The sequence below is a fragment of the Mastacembelus armatus genome, chromosome 21 (assembly GCF_900324485.2).
Source record: "Mastacembelus armatus chromosome 21, fMasArm1.2, whole genome shotgun sequence".
NCBI lineage: Eukaryota > Metazoa > Chordata > Actinopteri > Synbranchiformes > Mastacembelidae > Mastacembelus > Mastacembelus armatus.
Genome location: NC_046653.1, coordinates 13,610,205 through 13,629,454, shown reverse-complemented (window position 1 = coordinate 13,629,454; position 19,250 = coordinate 13,610,205). Strand labels below are relative to the sequence as shown.

At 38.5% G+C, this 19,250-nt stretch overlaps 1 protein-coding gene across 3 annotated transcripts in view; it reads left to right on the top strand.

The window, feature by feature from the left end:
- kcnh7 (potassium voltage-gated channel subfamily H member 7) overlaps positions 1 to 17,676 on the top strand; it is a 30,532-nt gene extending 12,856 nt beyond the window's left edge. The window contains exons 4-15 of one of the 3 annotated variants that reach the window (XM_026295825.2): positions 1,955 to 2,395; positions 3,100 to 3,311; positions 4,721 to 5,146; positions 6,972 to 7,371; positions 7,531 to 7,730; positions 8,857 to 9,109; positions 11,008 to 11,213; positions 11,409 to 11,496; positions 11,651 to 11,812; positions 13,036 to 13,192; positions 15,131 to 15,257; positions 15,490 to 17,676. In XM_026295825.2, coding sequence (XP_026151610.1) covers positions 1,955 to 2,395; positions 3,100 to 3,311; positions 4,721 to 5,146; positions 6,972 to 7,371; positions 7,531 to 7,730; positions 8,857 to 9,109; positions 11,008 to 11,213; positions 11,409 to 11,496; positions 11,651 to 11,812; positions 13,036 to 13,192; positions 15,131 to 15,257; positions 15,490 to 15,753 — 2,936 coding nt within the window. In that variant the 3' untranslated portion in view covers positions 15,754 to 17,676. Of the gene's footprint in view, positions 1 to 1,954; positions 2,396 to 3,099; positions 3,312 to 4,720; positions 5,147 to 6,971; positions 7,372 to 7,530; positions 7,732 to 7,899; positions 8,065 to 8,854; positions 9,110 to 11,007; positions 11,214 to 11,408; positions 11,497 to 11,650; positions 13,193 to 15,130; positions 15,258 to 15,489 lie in introns of those variants that run through there. The other 2 variants (XM_026295826.1, XM_026295827.1) reach the window with 2 other exon arrangements.
- The last annotated feature ends 1,574 nt before the right edge of the window (positions 17,677 to 19,250 follow it).

Genomic DNA, 19,250 nt, shown 5'->3' with positions numbered 1-19,250 from the left:
ATAAAGTTTACTTACAATATACCATATACCTGTAGCCACTTCACAGTTATTTAAGAAATTTGCCGGTGCAACAGTTGAGATTATTATCATTACAGATGACAAAGAAATGAGACAGCACTATTGTTCGTATCATCTGCCACCTCAGGGTGGCATTAGGTTCATCGCCAGGACACTTGTTGAGTGTTGACTGTATATTGTAAACTGCTATAGTTGTAACATCAGCACATTTGGCAAGGGAATGGAAACAGATGGCAGTGAGTATGTACGAAGGGTGCTGAGGGATGGGTGAGGCAGGTTCACTTTCACCCCCTTTTTACTGTTAATGAACCAAAAGGTGCATTCTGTCCCCAGAGATCACTAATATTTGCTGCCATGTCCGTTCTGGAAATGTGACCACGCACAATCATTAGGTTCTTATCAAAAAACTTAGAGGAACTGCACACAAAGTACAGTAGCGTAAACAAAAATAGCCACGTTGGGTGGTGAAGAGTACAGATCAATTTAATTGTATTACATTGAATTGGAATCTAATTTCAATTTGGTTCATTAAATCCCTTATGAAGTATGTTAGTTTTAAAAAGGTATAACGTTCCTGTTTTATTTTAATTAATGCTACAACAAAACAGTTTTAAATTTTTTGTGTTTTGTGAATTTAGAGAATGTGCAATACCCAAAACCATGACATGGTCGTTTTAATCGTGATTATAGACCAGTAATGAGGCTAACATGACTCTTTACTCTGTTAGAAACTACAGTAATGAAGTATCAAACCTAAACCTAAACACTAATATGGACATGTCCAACCATGGACATTCTGCTTTGCTGAAGGTTTATTTGCAGCTCTGTGATCTTCATTAACCCCTGTCCTCACTCGGTTGTAAGCTCAAGTAAAAACAATAGTGAAAATAATATTTAATTCTATTTAACCATTCAATAAGTATCGATTTAAATAAATCTCTGATGTTTTAATGTTACCTGGAGATGCAGCGGTTGGCGGGTCACGCCGGTAGGCCGGGGCCGATAACTCCTCCTTTCTTATGGTCCTCAAAAATACATAAAGCACACAAGCTCTTGCTTTAACATGTCAGGCACAAGACATGTTTAAACTTAGGCCTGTCCCCCATTTTTCGTGAGTACGTTCAAACAAACACTGTGTTTTTACTGGTACTTCGGGGCGACCCGCCAAATTTGTTGAACATTAAAACGCTGTTGTTTTTCTTTCACCAAACTTTATAGATACACGAACTTATTCTTCTTCGTTGGTGTTTAACGACAGGTGGCTTTTGAGTCATTACTGCCGTCTGGTGTCATTAGCGCTTTATGTCACTTAATTACATTTTCACACAAGACTCAAAAAATACACAACATTTGTTTACAGCAAAATGGCTAAATTGCCGCTGAGGCTTTACAGTGCTTTAAACTAAACAGTGAATAACAGATTGAAACAAGGGACTCGACTGGCCGTGACTCAGTTCAACTTGGAACTGGATCCAAAAATAGGACTGGCTTTAAAAACCCATCACCAGAGAAATCAAAATAGTGTATATAATATATTAAAAATATCTTGCAGTTGTTACTGAAATTCTATACCTCCTTGGGGACAAATACAACATGAAAATCATGTAGGCGACTACATTTATAATAAAAATCTGCTCTTCAGTAATGGACATATTTCAGCACTTCACTTTCTCAAAAACCAAACTCCTTGTAAGTTGCCAATCCAATAAAAAGTTATAATTAGTAAACTGAATGCTGCCTGTTGTCCACTGTTTGCACTCATTGACAGATCTCTAAACTTTTTTTTATTTCATTTTTAATTTTTACCTCTTATATTTTAAGCTGAAGAAGCCTCTGTGCAATGAATTATTGAATATTTCATGGATGTCATTATTTTTCAATGCTGTAGACAAAAAAAACTTAATTGGGCTTCACAAAAATTGTTCTTGACTTTTAGGGAGGAGTAGATTCTTCCGCTTTCGCCAGGCTGCTTTGAGCCTAATGAACACCAACAAGCAATCTCTTCCACAAGAGGACCCAGATGCTGTGATGGTGGACTCACCCAAAGAGAACGAGGACTCAGTGGCACTGCAGAGCATTCCCTCACCCACCAAGAGCATTTGCAGTCCCATTGAGGCAAATGACACACATGCTCTAATAGGTTCAAGCCACCATTCTTCCCAGGCTAGCGTTGGCCCTGAACCAATTGACCATTCATCCCCTAAACTCCCGTGGGAGAAGCTGTACCAGACGGAGCCACACCAGTCCTCTACCTCCCTGTCCAACACTTTCCCTAGAGGCAGCATCAGCAGCATGAGGCGAGCCTCGTCCATCCATGAAATTGAAGGCTATAGCTCCAATTCCAAAAGTGTATTCAGGGATCGGCATACAAGTGAAGGTATGTATGTATTCGCTATCTAAATAAAGTTGCTTATCATCTGGTTTTATAGAGTACATTTAAGGGTGTATTCAAATGATTATCATTTATTTTCTCTGTCCACAAAATGCTGGCTGTAGACAATGGCAGCAGTGGCAGAGGTAACATTTCTGCCCATGATTTCATTGCTTGTCCTGTTCTGAAACATGGAGCAGGACAATCAGAATACATGTTCTTCAGAAATGCAGTTTTGCTGGATAGGTTGAATGAGAGTACTGCACGTTACTGGGGTGAAACTACTGTATACTTAGACCAGTGTAGTGGTTTTATCATATCAGATCACATCAGCAATCTATAAAACCACACATTGTAACCACATAAGCCTCATTCCTGCTGTCATGCCATGCTCATCAAGGCATTGCTGTAAAGCTGACCTGCATTAAAGAATGCTTCCAGCTATTATGCTTAGAGTAGCTCTGCTAAATGGCCAATGTTCCAAGCAATGGTAGCACACAGTATGTGTAGGAAAAGCCAGAACAATTGCACAGCTGTCCAAAAACCAACATAACACTAGGTTACAGATACACTTGCTCTGTATTCAGCTGCTCTCTTTTGCCATCCATGGCATTTCCTATAAAATCATTTCAGATGCACTTGCTCCAGTCTGCCATACTGTTAACATACCAAGGAGACTAATGTGACGACTGTTTGTTCTAAACCACTAGGTCCTTTTAATCACGTGAAGTCCAGCCTGCTTGGCTCTACCTCTGATTCTAACATCAACAAGTATAGCACTATCAACAAGATTCCTCTGATTGCACTCAACTTCTCCGAGGGGACTGAGAAGAAGACTCATTCTCCACCAACATCTGAGAACACAATCATAGCACCAAAGGTCAAAGACAGAACTCATAATGTCACAGAGAAAGTCACACAGGTGAGTCATAAAGAGTCACACTGTCTGATGTGGCTGTATCTGTGACATCTGCATTCATTTTGAACCTCATATTTTCATGGGTGGCACCAGGCAAAACTCTCTGAGGTTCAATTCCCAATATTTCTTGATTCTGAACAGAGACTGACAAAGGGTTACTGTTCTTGTCTTTGCACTAATGACTCCTAATATAGTCGATGGCTGGGGTGCCTCCAAGGAGAGTTGTGGGATGCCATGATACACTGATACACAGTACATGTTACACTCTGCCAGTGACATTTCTTGCAGGCAGGTTAAAAAAGCAGTTGGTGATCTCATGTGTCACTTGGGTAACACATAGCTGTTTACTGCCTGCCCATGCCAAATGTGGAACAGTGGCATTAAGGACAAGAGAGAATGTTAAATGGGCATTTTTAATTGGAAAAAAGTGGGGATGAAATGAGAAAAAAAATGTAAAAATCAGACCTATCAGCATCAGATATGGGTAGTTCAGGATGGGTGAGAGGTTAAATTCGATTGATCTATAATTGAGGAAATTCTTTTTTTCCTCACAAATCATTTTTTCAAGGACAGCACAGCAGGTCCAATACTTCCTGCCATATGGCTGAAACAAAAGCTATCTAGTGGCAGAATTCCCTGTTGACTAGACTTGTCACATAGCTCATGGACAGCTAGGAGTGCAGATAGGCTATTCATCACAGTGTAGACTCTAAACTAATATATATTTCATCAATTTCTAAGGAAACAGAAAGCCAGAATTGTACAATATATGCCTATGATTTGAATTATCACTGCAATCCATCTGACAAATAACAATGCTTTTATTTAATGGCTAAAAATAACCAATGCTTGGTAAATTTGAAAATAATGTTTACACCACTGTATGAAAACATCACATCTAGTAGCACCATGCAATGGTGAAAAAACGCACAAGAGAGGCTCAGAAACCTTATATTGAAATTTCTGTCAGCACAGCTTAATCATTCATAAATGAAGACAAACCACCATCGAGAATAAATACTCTGTTTCCCAGCTAACTTTAGTTTGGAGTTTGGAGACATTGTTGAGATGTGAACGTTGCGTCTACTTCCTGACTGCTAGCAAGGGGAAATCTATAATTCATGTGCAGAAGATACAGGGATGTGCTGGACTGAATAGATAAACCCACATCCCTTACCCTCATTCCGGCACTATTTCCTCCCATAAGATAGCTGTCTTTGTCTGGCACTGTTTTTATACCACATCCAGAAAAACTAATAGCATCAATTAGGGTAGGTGACATAAATAAATAAATATTTCATATTATCACTGATTCAACATAAGTATGTGGCTGACCCATGTTAAAATTGATCAGTAAAATGGCACTATTAGGTGATTTCTCTTACTGTTCTGTACTCTTATTATTCCTCCAGGTCCTGTCACTCGGAGCTGATGTGCTGCCAGAGTACAAACTCCAGACAGCTCGCATTGACAAGTTCACCATCCTCCACTACAGCCCCTTCAAAGCGGTATGGGACTGGCTGATCCTGCTTCTGGTCATTTATACGGCAATCCTCACTCCCTACTCTGCTGCTTTTCTTCTCAATGACCAAGAGGACCAGAAGAGGCGTGAATGTGGATACTCCTGCAGTCCTCTTAATGTAGTGGATTTAATTGTGGACATCATGTTCATCATTGACATCCTCATAAATTTCAGGACCACTTACGTAAATCAGAATGAAGAGGTGGTCAGCCATCCAGCTAAAATAGCAATCCATTATTTTAAAGGCTGGTTCCTTATAGACATGGTAGCAGCAATCCCCTTTGACCTTCTTATCTTTGGCTCAGGATCAGATGAGGTATGTTATCTTTAATGCATATATTTTTTTTACCTGTTTGTTTTTCTCCCCGGGAGCTTTGCTCACCCAGCCATGCTCATGCTGCACTGTTATCCATTTACTAAGTCCAGACTTGTGCCCCTGGGCCACTACTTAAAGCCTGAATCTTTCTGTCTCTGCCCTGAAAGGATTACTTTAAATTGCATGTTTTTTTTTGTTTTTTCTTTTTCATTTTTCCCTTTTTTTTTTTCTTTTTCATTTTTCCCCCTTTTTTTTTTGAATGGCCCTCATTCTACAATCCATTTACACGGATTAATGGCTTACCAAATGGCAATCAATGATGCATTTATGTGAAGAGCAGGCCAACAGGGCTGTGTGCACAGCTTACATGCAGATGTGAGATGGCCATTGGTAGGCTGGCTGCCAAGCCTCCTGGCTTGTTTGTTGGTAGGATATGTCCCCTCAGGCTCTGGATCCACTTCAGTGCTTTATCGTGCTTTGTAGGCACTCCATTACACCAGAAAAGCTCCTGATTATAAACCATAATCATCTTTTCCACCACTGTTGCTGCTACTGCTGAGTCAGTTCAGTCGGTGAGAAAAAAAAAAACAAACAAAAAAACAAAAACTGGACATCTGTTTATCTTGCATGACAATAACAGCAAATTCACACTATAATTTGCAGTAAAGACATGAATGAAAACAGGTTCTCAATGTTTTTAACTTTATTAACTTGATTTTCATTTAAAAAATTAACTTGAAAAGGAAAGCACTTTCCCTTTCTGGTCTGTAATTACTGTAGGTTAACATATACAGTAAAACGTAGGAATATATTATTTCTATAGCTTTCCAACTTGATGTATAATTTTCAGGCAGGACATGCAAAATCCTGCTCAACTGTGTTCTCATTCAGAAATAAAAGTGACAGTGGCAGATGGTTTTCACAAAGCTGTTTTAATTTAGCAGCTTAATAAGACGGGTTTAACCTACAAGCACTTGAGTAAAACTTTTGATTAGAGCAGGGAATGCATCAAACTATATATTTCAAACTATTTTCTGTGAAAAGGAACTTGAGTGCTTTGTCCCCAACTGAACCCTTAAATAATGTTCCCATTAGAGAACAGCAGATAGGACTGCACAGCCATATTATGTAATTACTTGTGCAGGTGCATTTAAAACTTAATTTAACTTTTATGAGATTGTAGAGTGCAATGTAGATTTAACCAACATGGGAAGCTAAATTTAGCATATTGTTTTTAAATATTTAATGTGAAGGTTTTGTAATTAGGTTTTTTTTTTCTGGTCAAAGTGAATATTTTAAAGGTCCTTCTCTCAATCTAATGTCTGGAATAGATATTGAACAACTTTAAGACCAATAAATATTATTTCAACAATGTCTGGTCTGTAATTGTCAGGTAGACAAATGACCACGCAGAGGGAAATGATGGTTAGTGTTACTAAAACACAAAAGCAGCAGCTCCTAGGGACCGACTGAGTGAGTCGTACTCCCTGTTTAGTGTTAAATAAGGATTCACTTGTGGGCTACTGGTGTCTTCACTTCTGTGTTAATTTGCCTTTAACCAAAAACTGTGAGGAGCAATGGAGTTTTTTCTCCATTAAGGAAATTCATTGTCTTAGTTTGTGAAGAGACTCCTGATTTGTCACAGCTTTAATTTGCAGTGACATAAAGAAAATATCAGAGCACATGTTTAATCCTGTCATTTGGCATGACCAAAAAAAGGTTCAACACTGTAAAATTATGATGATTATGATTATGTGTCTGATTTTCCTACATTAAAGCTACTGCTGCTATTATTGATAAACTGCCTAATCTACATTTTCTTTAGACTACCACTCTGATTGGCCTGTTGAAGACCGCTAGGCTCCTGCGATTGGTGCGTGTAGCCAGGAAGCTGGACCGCTACTCTGAGTATGGAGCTGCAGTCCTGATGTTGCTCATGTGCATCTTCGCCCTCATTGCCCACTGGCTAGCCTGTATATGGTACGCCATTGGCAATGTGGAGAAGCCCTATTTGGAGCACAAGATTGGCTGGCTAGACAATCTGGGCGTGTCCATAGGAAAGAAATACAACTACAGTGATCCTAGCTCTGGTCCCTCTATCAAGGACAAGTATGTGACAGCACTTTACTTCACCTTCAGCAGTCTGACCAGTGTGGGCTTTGGAAATGTTTCCCCAAACACCAACTCAGAGAAGATCTTTTCCATCTGTGTCATGTTGATTGGCTGTAAGTATGTTATAGCTATTTTTAAAACATTTTTTTTTTCCACATTCACTCATGTTAATAGTGTGACTAATGGGGTAAATAATGGATAAAGGCAATAAAAATGCAAAGTAGTATAGTAGAATATAACTCACCTCTTTGACTGATTATTGTCTGTTTCAGCCCTCATGTATGCCAGTATTTTTGGGAACGTCTCTGCCATCATACAGAGGTTGTACTCGGGTACAGCCCGCTACCATGCTCAAATGTTGCGGGTCAAGGAATTTATCCGTTTTCACCAGATCCCCAACCCACTCAGGCAAAGGCTGGAGGAGTACTTCCAACACTCGTGGACCTACACTAACGGCATCGATATGAACACGGTAAATAACTAATATCAGCACACCTATATGTCACTATAACTGGATAGCATATCCAGTCAAAATGAACATTTACAGAATAATGATTGTAATTGTATAATATTCTAAAAAAGCTTTCAATTCTTTCCCTCCGCTTTTCATCTGGATCACCACTCTTCTTTGCTAAGAGCAGGAGGTAACTATTTCTTGTTGAAGCCATGGTTTCTGCATTTTTAAAATAAGTAACTCTTATCACTCAACATGCAGCATAAATGTTATGATTTTAGACATGATTTTTGTTGTTTTGAATGTTTACATCTAAAAATAAAGAAACCAAAGTATGTTTATGTGCACTGGAAAAAGGCAAAGTACGGTCACTACCCGTACTGTAATTTCAGTTTGGAATAATTTATCAGTAAATTGCAGTAAAGCTCATTTATTACTTAAGTATTTAAGTAGATACACTGCTGTTGTTATAAGTTTGAACAGTTCGCAACAGTGGAAGTTTACCAGCTGATGTTTATTCTTATCTCTTACACATCTAGGTAAAATGTTTCAATTTCCAATAACTTAAAGAAACAAATGCTTAATTCCTTTCTTCAAATTAGCTCTGCATCCAATGCTGTGATTCTCAGGTTATGTACTTTGCAAACATAAAATTAGTCACAGTCCATAGTTTAAGGTGCAGGTATGCTGAAAAGTAGGAATTTAATCCACAGCTCTTACTTATAAATGTACTTAGGGTAAGAAATTGCTTTCATTTATCACACATTCCATTTGCTGCTCATGCTGATATTACTGTATGTTAACATTTCAGAAAAAGAAAAGGACAAAGCCAAAACTGAACGGGCATTGTGTGTTTAGCTCAGGGGGTGGTAAATCCAAGTGGTAGTTATTTTTACATACTACACTTGTTTTGAAAATCCAATGAATCCAATCCAGTAAACATAATGGTGCTATTTACATTTGATCATTCTATTATGATACGCCTCAGACACGATTGCATTTAATGGGTCTCTAACTGCATAATGTCTTCTCTTAGTATGAATATTATTGCTCCCAGTGTGGAATATTTACCTAAATACATCTCTTTGAGGATATCAAAGTACAATTTCAAGCATTTCACCCATGGACTTTCTCCACATCGCAGGTATTAAAAGGTTTTCCTGAGTGCCTGCAGGCAGATATCTGTCTTCACCTCAACAGAAATCTTCTTCACAACTGTAAAGCATTCCAAGGAGCCACCAAAGGCTGCTTGAGGGCCTTGGCCATGCGCTTTAAAACCACTCATGCTCCTCCTGGAGACACTCTGGTCCACGGTGGGGATGTGCTCACTGCTCTCTACTTTCTCTCCCGCGGCTCCATTGAGATCCTTAAAGATGATGTTGTAGTCGCCATTCTAGGTAAATACAATCCCTTGTAAACCTATTGAGACAAAACAAAACACGTATTAGGCCTTAAAATCTAAAACAATGATTCAAATGCATATTATTCTGATCTTGAGGCTGGTACGGTATAGTGACTTTGTTCTGATTGTTTGAAATATTTGTATTATTGATTATTGTGCTTAGTATGCTTGATAGTTGCAAAGATGTGATGATGCTACTTTCATAACTTCTGTAAAAGAATTTATCCTTCCCACTGCAGATACACTGTTTTAACACAGTAATACTGAAAATGCAGGCTCAGCAGAAAAAGAGGTTCAGCATGATTTGTGTGCACATCAGAGACTGAAATGTTAGAATTCCTCCTAAGATGAATAATTTTCAAGTCATTACAGCAGCTAAACCACATCATGTTCACACAGTTTGACAAGAAGAGCAAGGTGTGCCTACCATCCCCTCATTCCTGTCTTCTGGGCGACAGGGCTGTTTATGTGACAGGTCTGACACACTGACATTTCTATGAAGTAGCTCAATGAAAGGTTGTTTTTTTCAAAGACCATAGTGAAATAGCTGCCAGAACAGGGAAATTAGTTAAAGATGCAACATAGGGTTAAACTGACTAAAGTAATTGCAAGCTCTAAATTTGAAATAACATGTTTTGCCTTAGTGATATAGTGATTCTGAATATTGAATACTCATTTCTGTTATTAGAATAATTAGTGTTTGTCTTTTTCTTCATGGTTGAACCATAACCATGAGCCTGGATTAAACCTGGCGTTATTCACAAGATGAATGCTTTCCAGAGCTGCACCTGACAGAATGGGGTTTAAGCTTCGCAAAATCTGCTGCATCACACAAAACCCATTATGAACAAACACCAGCATTAAAAAAAAAAAAAAAAAAAAAAAAAACACTGATCTCATAGATCAGTAAATTTATATCCAAAACCAACATAATGCTCCATCAGCACTAGTTTGCTACAGTTTGTCTGTGAAAACGTTGTTTGTCGTCTGTTATCACCTACCAAACTGCCCCAGGCTCTAACAAGGAAGTGGTCTAATGATAGTGCTAACAGATTTTTCTTTTGTAATGATACCGAGTCCAACAAGGCTGGTAGCATCGTTCCATAAGTGAGGAAGCCTCTTACAGCCTCTTACACTGCCATCCAGCCTAATGGTTATCTAAATCCTTGTGGAAAAAGCTCAGTGTTGGGGGGAGACATACACCACTGTGTGTGAGGCTCTCCTCTGTGGTAGAAAGGTGTCCGGCACATGCTGTGAAAGCCAACATATCATATCTCTTTCTCCTGAACCCCTGCTTGCAGTGTTGGCATTTAGTGAACCCTGGGACCCACAGAGGAGTTTTTCATGATGGCCTTTAAACTAGAACCTCTAGTTCTTCACAAAGCTACTTCAGGAGAGAAAACTTTTTTTTCCCCTGTAGTTTGAAAACTAAGCTTATTGTTGATTTCACGACTTCCTCAAATTTGCTGATAAAACTGGGTTCATTATGTGATAGCCATCATTAACACAAATATTTCCTTTGAAGTACACAACAAGTAGAGTATGTCAATCACAATCAAACCCTCCCTCCCACATCAAAGTTGCTTTGAGTTAGCAGTTATTCCTCAGCATAAATAATGGATCAAAGATAGACAACTCATCTGATGCACAGGCCTTGGGAGAAGGTCTACATAGAGAAGGGAGGCTGTTTGATTTTCATTATCCACAAAAAAAAATAAATAAACACAGCTAAGAGCCAGAGGAATAGATAAATCCCAACAGACAAGCGTGACACGCTCAAATTGTTCCCCATATTGCACATGCAGGACTACTTGTTGAAAATCCTGGAGGTAAACACATGACATGTTTCCCAGTGAACAGTTGAGAAAATGTGTGTGTGTGTGTCACTACCAGGAAAAAATGACATCTTTGGAGAAATGATCCATCTATTTGCCAAGCCTGGAAAGTCTAATGCCGATGTCAGAGCTCTCAGTTACTGTGACCTGAGCACCATTCAGAGAGAAGATCTGCTGGAGGTGTTAGACATGTACCCAGAGTTCGCCGACTACTTCTTCAGCAACCTGGAACTGACCTTCAACCTCAGAGATGAGGCTGCCAAGGTAGATAATACTACACTGGTGTCCTGCATGTTCAATTGATGCTGTTTGACAAATATCCACATCGTCATGGCCCTAGACAAGAATGTAGTTACTTGAAATTATTTTTATTTAATCATCTAGCAGTTCAATTTAAAAAAAAAAAAAAAAAAAAAAAGTGTATTAACTAATAGATTAATAACTTTGGCATTGCTGCAGCCCTGCAGTTCCCAAGGATGTGATTCAGATGGCGAGGGCAAAAAAAGCAGTAAAAGAAGGATCTCCTTCACACCAGAGCTATCTAAAGGTAAGTAGAAATTAATCTGCACATGTTCAGTGCAGCCTTATTCAGCTTTGTGTTCTTTGGTATTGTTCACACAGTGGTGCTCATTGAGAACATCTGTTCTCTGTTGACAAGTGATAAGTTATTTCACTGACATGTGTTCACTGGCACTGCACAGGGGAAAACAAAGAAGTGGTTAAAGACATGGGAAGAAAGAGAGAGTCTAACTTATGCCTAAAGATCAGTTCAGATGTTCTGGGTCCCTCTTTACTTAATCCCCCAGTCCTGGACTCTAAACCAGCCGTCAGAGACAGCTTGGAGAGAAGTCCATCTTTTGAAGGTAATGTGTCTTGTTTTACTGATTAACTATTATTATTACACCAAAACACAGAAAGGTGGTTTATGATAATATCATACAGGATTTCACAGTTCTGCACAGTTGCCACAGGAATAATTATTTTATCCTCCATTTCAATGATTTCAAGGCGAACTGGAGAGAAACATGGTTTGCACTATTAGGTAATCAACAAGGAATGTGAGCTTGCATATATTTGATTAGCCACTGCAGCGGTCTCATGTGAGACCAGAGAGAGGGCGATCATTTCATGTAGTGCTAATGTTGGTCTGAGTGCAGGGTACCCACTCCTAATTAGGGACAAAAAATGCAAATAGTTGAATAACAAAAATAGCATCATCATCCAATTGCCAACAATAATCAAAAACTGAACATCAGCTTCTCAGACAGTTTTGTTCCATGGCTACTGCAGTGTTATAGAGTTTGCGAAGGTTAATGTTTTTTGTGTTCACCCTTGTACATATCAGCAACAGCCCTATTTTTACAATACAGACATGACACTGACAAAGGCGATGTGATGCAGCTCTGAGGTGTGTACTGAAGGCGTTTCAGGGATCCAGTATTCACAAATGCCTAAATGGAGCAAGCTGTAAAAGTCAGATTTGCAATAGTAAACACAATACAGCATCTCTTACTGAAACACAGAGCTTGATATTGATCTGCAGACCCCAAAGAAACAAAACACAAAATAAATAAAGATTCCACATTTTTAGTCTCCTTTTGTTTTTTGAGGAATCTGTGTATTTGATCTTAAATACAGTGGCAGAGTCAAACTACTGCTGATCTCTACTGCTGGAGAAAATACAATTGCATGAGGACAAATGTGGGTGCCTCATATCTATATGGCTCAGTGTGGTAGTACAAAGCCTCAGCACAGACTGCTGCTCAAGATAATCTAATCAAATAACTAACCATCTCTGTGTTTAAAAACACAAAAGGGGCTCAACACATATCACAGCTGAATAATACCAGGTGCCCAGCAGAGATAACAACAGGGTTATTTTGCTACTGGAAAACATTGCATTAGCAATTCTCCTGGTACCAGGGTTTGACAAATTACAGCAAAAAAAAAAAAAAAAAAAACCTACATGCAGCTCTCCTGTAGAGATTAATTACATTCTATTTTAGTGGGGTTTTGTGTTTAGTGATGACGTTGTTCTGACCCACGTGTGTGGATATGGAGCATACATGTTGCTCTGGCTCTCCAGATCTGTGCCATGATAAATGGGCTTGTAAGAAACCTGCGGACTACCTGGATGAGTCAGCACAGTTCCAGGACCTGAGAGAGGACGATAATTCTGCCAGTGAAATCACATATGGAGAGGTGGAACAGCGCTTAGGTCAGCTTCAGGAGCACTTAAGCAGGTACACATTTTCAGTATATACTGGTGGACCCTTATTTATTTCCATAATAATGATTTATCACAGAAGGTGAACATTGCCACTTTATTTACCAGTGCATGAGATGCAAAAGAGAGGGGTTGTTACTGTAATTCTCAATGGTCTGTTTGTATCAAGAGCACAGAATGCATTTTTTTTGTTACTATAGATTTATCATGGAGTCAGCCAATAAAGAAAGCATCCTGAGATACACTGTAATCACAATTTAACAATGCACACTCCTTACACACTGATACATTAGTAATAATATATCAGTAACAGTATACAATGACACAATTTAATGGGTACTTTTGCCTTACTACAGCAATTATATTACTTTTTCCAGTACTCTACTTTTACCTAAGTAAATGATCTAGATGCTTCTACCATAGGTTTTGTATACTGTCTGATTGTCTTATTTAGTCTTTGCACTCAACTTAAAAACTAAATCTGGTGAATGGTGCATTAGCTGGTTTTACCTGAATGCACTATTATGTAACATATCAAAAATATTTAATCTAGTTTGAGTGATTTAGCCACTAAAAACACAGAGGATTGAGTATTTAATATTAATATTTAATTCTGTTTCAAAACATGTTTAAATACCTTTTAATGCAGGGGGTACCTAGATTTTGTTTCTGGTCTTAATCTGAGGAAGTAACAGTAAAATTTGTAATTATGCTTATTAATTATCAAACCATTGCATTTTCAGTTGGTAACCTAATGATTATGAAGAGCTTATTTTTTAAAGTTGTCACCTCCCACACTGCAAAAAGTAAGCTATGTTTCCTTTGTAATCACTGGCAGCATGTAGTTCAATAGCTAATGTACATGAGGAGGTGGAGGAAAGAAACTAGCTGGCAGAAGCTGTTGGACTCAGAGTGGGTGGCTGGATCTGCTGGAAGCAGGATGTACCACTGTAGAACCAGAACATTTCAAACTTCAGTAAGAGTTGGTACAAAAGGTTTGTTTGTACCATTTTGCAGAGTAGTGTAAAAATGGTAAGTACTATATGTACAACACTTTTACGGAATTAACTGTAGTCTCATTATTTTCTGTAGTTAACTGGCTGGTCGTAGTTTTAATGAAACACCTGCAGCCAGTAGGCCACCTGAAATAGACTCACAGATGAAGAGCAGGTGGTATTTTTAGCTGGAATTATCACAGAGAACCAAACACGGCGTCAGGGTGGCTGAAATGCTGGGCTAGCTAATTTTATTTAGCACAAATAAGACACTGCACTGCACTGCACTCTACCTAACCTTGTTTTCCACCTAATGGTAGCTGGCCACAGGATAAACAGCGTTTCTCTGTCTGCCTGTGTTTTTGTGGCTTTGAGTTTGAAATGATATGATAGGGAAAAAAAAAATAAATGTTGGCGTAGCAGTTATTTCAACAAGCCAAGAAAATCCTTTTTACTGCACCTGCAGCGAATGTCCACTGTGTGACTGCTTTTGCTTCATCCGTCATCAATCATAACTAAGGTAACAAATGCTATCTCACTACAAAGCAAGAAAATGGTAAAACAGGACATACAGTTCATTTAACATTGTATATTATATAGAACACAGATATTTTACAGGTCATTCAGCATTACCAATTTTTTCCTGGTGCCCTAAATATAGAGCTTGGATGAAATCTAGTCATAATTAGATTGACCAGACAAGTGTGATACAATCATTTCCACAGTAAATGCTGACTTCACACCTCCCACACACATAGCTCATTATCACTCCTAGCAGGAGTAGCGTCTTTCGTCTACAACCCTGGCAGAGAGTCCCCACGACTTTACCATCTCTTCATTTTAAGGCCTTGCATGATCAGACTTGACAGAAGTATGCATTTATCTCCTCTTCTCTGGGATTTTTGAAACGTCTGCCTGCTTCACTCTGCTCTTTTCTGTTCCTTTCTGTTCTTTTCAAGGCTGGAGTCTCAGCTGATGTCAGATATCCAGACCATCCTGCAGCTGCTACAGAGACAGCCCACTCTGGGACCTCCAGCCTACAGCACTGTGACTGGCAGTCCAGAATATCACAGACCCGCCATGAAGGTTCGGGCAGTTGCTCTGGCTTGTGTATTTTGTAATATTAGTTATTTTTTTTCTGGCAAATATAACTAATTTAAATCTGAGCTTTGTCCTTTTCTTTCAGTAAAACTGGGCTACCAAAAATTTTAAAGAATGCACATTGAATAAATAAAGTTGATTCACTTATAGAGTAATAAGTTTATTTACCCCAATGCAGGGAACTGAGTTGTATGTATTGTGCCACTCTTTTTATTAGGCCCCCAACCACAAACTGGAGAGCACCATTCAGGAATCCAAAGACTCTCTGTTGAGCTTGGCCAGTGTAAATGCACCCATCAAGGAAAGCCTTACTGCATTGCTTGTACAAAGATATATACAGCCACACCAACAGATCACAGGACATCAACATGTCCTTCTTCCAGCTGAAACTTCTTCTTCCACCTCATCACCTTCTGACTCCAGCCTCATAACCACTGGACTCCATAGACCGGTCTCAGACCCAGAGTTTCCACTGCCATAAACCTTTCAGCATCGCAGTTCTAATACCTGGGTTGTAATTACTAAGTAGCGACTTTTCATCAGCATGCTGGCACAGATATCTGTATTGCAATGCCTTGGTAATAGGAATAATATGTTTTTTATTTGTTTTTGTTTTTTTTAATTATGCATGTGGATAAAACACTGTTCTCTGTGGTTAACAGTGTATTAGCCAAGTGTATTCATCAGTTATCAGTACAATAACAGTGGTTACATATTGTAACAGCAGTTCTATTAACACAGATTGAACAGATAAGTAACATTGCTCATACATGTAGATGCCCACCTAATCAGGATGAGAACTTCTTCAGTCATTTCAGTCTAACTAAAATCCATTTGATTGGTCGGGGAGCTGATTAAATGTCTGCGATAGAACTAGCACTACAACATTTAACCAACTGTATGTTTTACCCAGGCCATGTGCTCTAATGGGCTCTAATGGACTCTAATACTCCATCCTGTGACTCTGCTGCAGCATTTTAAGTTCCAACACATAAATGGTCACATCAGAGTGGGTCGCCAGGCTAGAGTCAGCCAGAATGAATACCACGTGGCCTACTGTCAAGAAATTGAGTCTCACTGCGTATACAGTCAGACGTACTACACCCGTCTATGTGTCTCTATATCAACCCAGATAAATTGTCTGACAGCATCGACCACCAGAGAGATGTATCCATCTCTTCATTATTACTTATGAGGCAAGAAAAGCTGAAGGACCTACCTCACACTAGCTGGTTCCTAATGACCAGCACTCCAGTCAATCACATGGGTTTCTTCTTAGTGTCAGCTGCAGATGCAGTGGAAGACACTAAAATCTTTTCCTTGGACAGGAATTTGTCAACAACCCAGTCAAGCACTTTCACGCCTGTAGTAAAAATAGGGAATGGTCATTTCGCCAGTGTCAACAGAAAACGGCCACTGTAACACTAGCAACCACAAACCAATTCATCACTCAAAAATGGAGGCCCAGATTGTAAGATTGTAAATGCTGGCTGGGGGTGGCCCATCACTGTCACCAGGACTGGCTGACAACTGATGGGCATAGACTTAATTGTTCAGGGAGTTCGCCTGTGCAGCCTGAGACTTGAGGATGTGAGCCAAAGGTAGCCAACTTTTTAACACTTTCTGTCCTCACTGCAGTCATGTACACATGAACACCCAAAGCATAAGGGTTCAGATGCTGGAATGTTTGCATAGCACCTGAAATTTAGAAATTTTTCTGATACTGGCCACATGGTCCCCCTCAGCAATCACTGATAAACACAACCATTGCTGTTAGAGCTTGTTAGAGTCTCAAGCCTGCATGTGAGACATACCTATACCTATACAGACTCTACCACGTTGATGGCATGAGTCTGCATATAAACAGACTATACAAATTACTGTCTGCAGCTGTTAGTGTAATACATTATTACAAGGTCTGAGAATTTTTTTTTTTTTTTTTTTTTAATAAGTTGAATGCCTGTCTTCTCTGAAATGAGACTCAGGGGTTATGGACAATTGCACTGCAATATACAGTACAGTATCGAGTATACTGTAGTTTTCTTTAAATGATGTGCATTATTTCTGCGATCACTAACGTGCACCTACTGTATTACGTTAAGCCAACAACACACACCATATCTGCTTGTCCAGGCAAATATCATAACATGCAGATTTTAAAGGTTTCTGTTGTTGTCCCAGAGCTAATCGGACAAACATGTATGATGCAGGCATTTCTACAGGACAGTGTATTTTGTATCTCTATATTTACAGTTTTGCACTGCTTATAAACCCAAAGTAGCACATTACAAAATAAAATGATGTCATTATACTTACTTTAGGATGCACTTAGTGAATGTGCTGGGGAAAAGATTGGGAGGGAGGATTGGGGAACACACTGAAAGTTAGTAGCTACTTGTGCATAAACAGGCCCCAGGGAGGGTTTTGTGCCTATACAACAAATCTAAATGCTAAGTCAGCATTATTATGTATCAGCTAACCATACAACAACAAATCACATTGTTTTCCTGTGCTGTTTTTGTTGGCAATGTACATTAAAGATAAAATATTGTTAGCCAATTGTTAGAAAATACATACAACATATTGCCAGATGTAAAAAAAATAATAAATGTATTTTTTTTAACTGAGTAAATTATATGAGAAACACTTTTAGCAATACAGTAGTACATGTTTGTCGCTGTGGGAGCAATAAACGAAAACACGTATAGTTGTGTGACTGACTTTTACTCTTATATGACCATATAAATAATAATAATAATACACACAATACTTCTACAGTGTATGTATAATAAGAGAGACATAGTAATATGAGTTTTCTATGGATGAAACATGTTCTTAAAAGAAGGCCAGAGATTATGCACAGAATTGTTTATTTGTTGCTGTTTTCAGGTGGGCCAGAGTCTTAAGCTCAGTCTTAAACTGATACTATGATCTTCTAATGTAAATTGAAAAAAAATGATGTGAGGCACTTGTGTGAAGTAAAGAGGATATAAGGTATATAAGGTGTAGTTTAATACGAATACAATAGCACATCTTTTGTATTTAGCTTTAAAGGTGATTATGTACACACTTGTTCTAGTTGTCTGCTTATTCTTATTAGACTGTTATTTTTATTACAGTATTACTTATTAGATTGATGTCTTAGAAGAGACAATTTGGCAAAAAACGAGAATTGAGATGCTACTGGAAAACTAAAATCACAAAATAATCAGCACACTGTTTTCCTTGAAAAAAAAAAATACAGCAAAACCTATTTATAGTAAGTATGAAGTGATTGTTCCACCCAGACTTAATTATTGAGTTAACCCAGCAATGAAGAGCCATGTCTGACAGTTGCCTTACATCATTTTTCATGAGCTTCAATTATAGATATTATAATATCTATAATTAAAAAATATATATAATATCTATATAATAATATTATATAGTTTTATAGATATGTCATTTTAGGGTAGAGTGGCCATCAACTTTAAAACAAAATGTGATTCTCTGTCTTGAGCCAGTGTTTGTGTTGTCCATTCTAGGCTACTGTAGAAACATAGCGGCACAACATGGCTCCTCTGTGAAAAGGAGACCTGCTCCCTGTGTAATTTAAAATGCCCTTTCTAAACTTAAGAAAATACAATGGCTGGTATTTACCAGTAATTCCACACTAAGGAAAACATATCTGTGAATACTAGATTTAATTTCTGCTAATAGATCACTCTACATATTACACACTGGACCTTTAACTGTCACGATTAGAGCAAGGTGAGGATCCAAATGCAGACAAATCAAAGGCAAACAGTGGAGTACGACAACCTGCTTTTACTTAAGGAGGCAGAGAAAACACACAGGGAAAAATTACAACACAGTACCTGATTATGGGAAACGTCCAGAAATCAAAAATTCCATCAAGGGTCTGCGAGAAACTGGAACACGATACAATCATGACCAAACAACACAACTTGTAACAAAAAACAAACCAGCAAAGGAAGA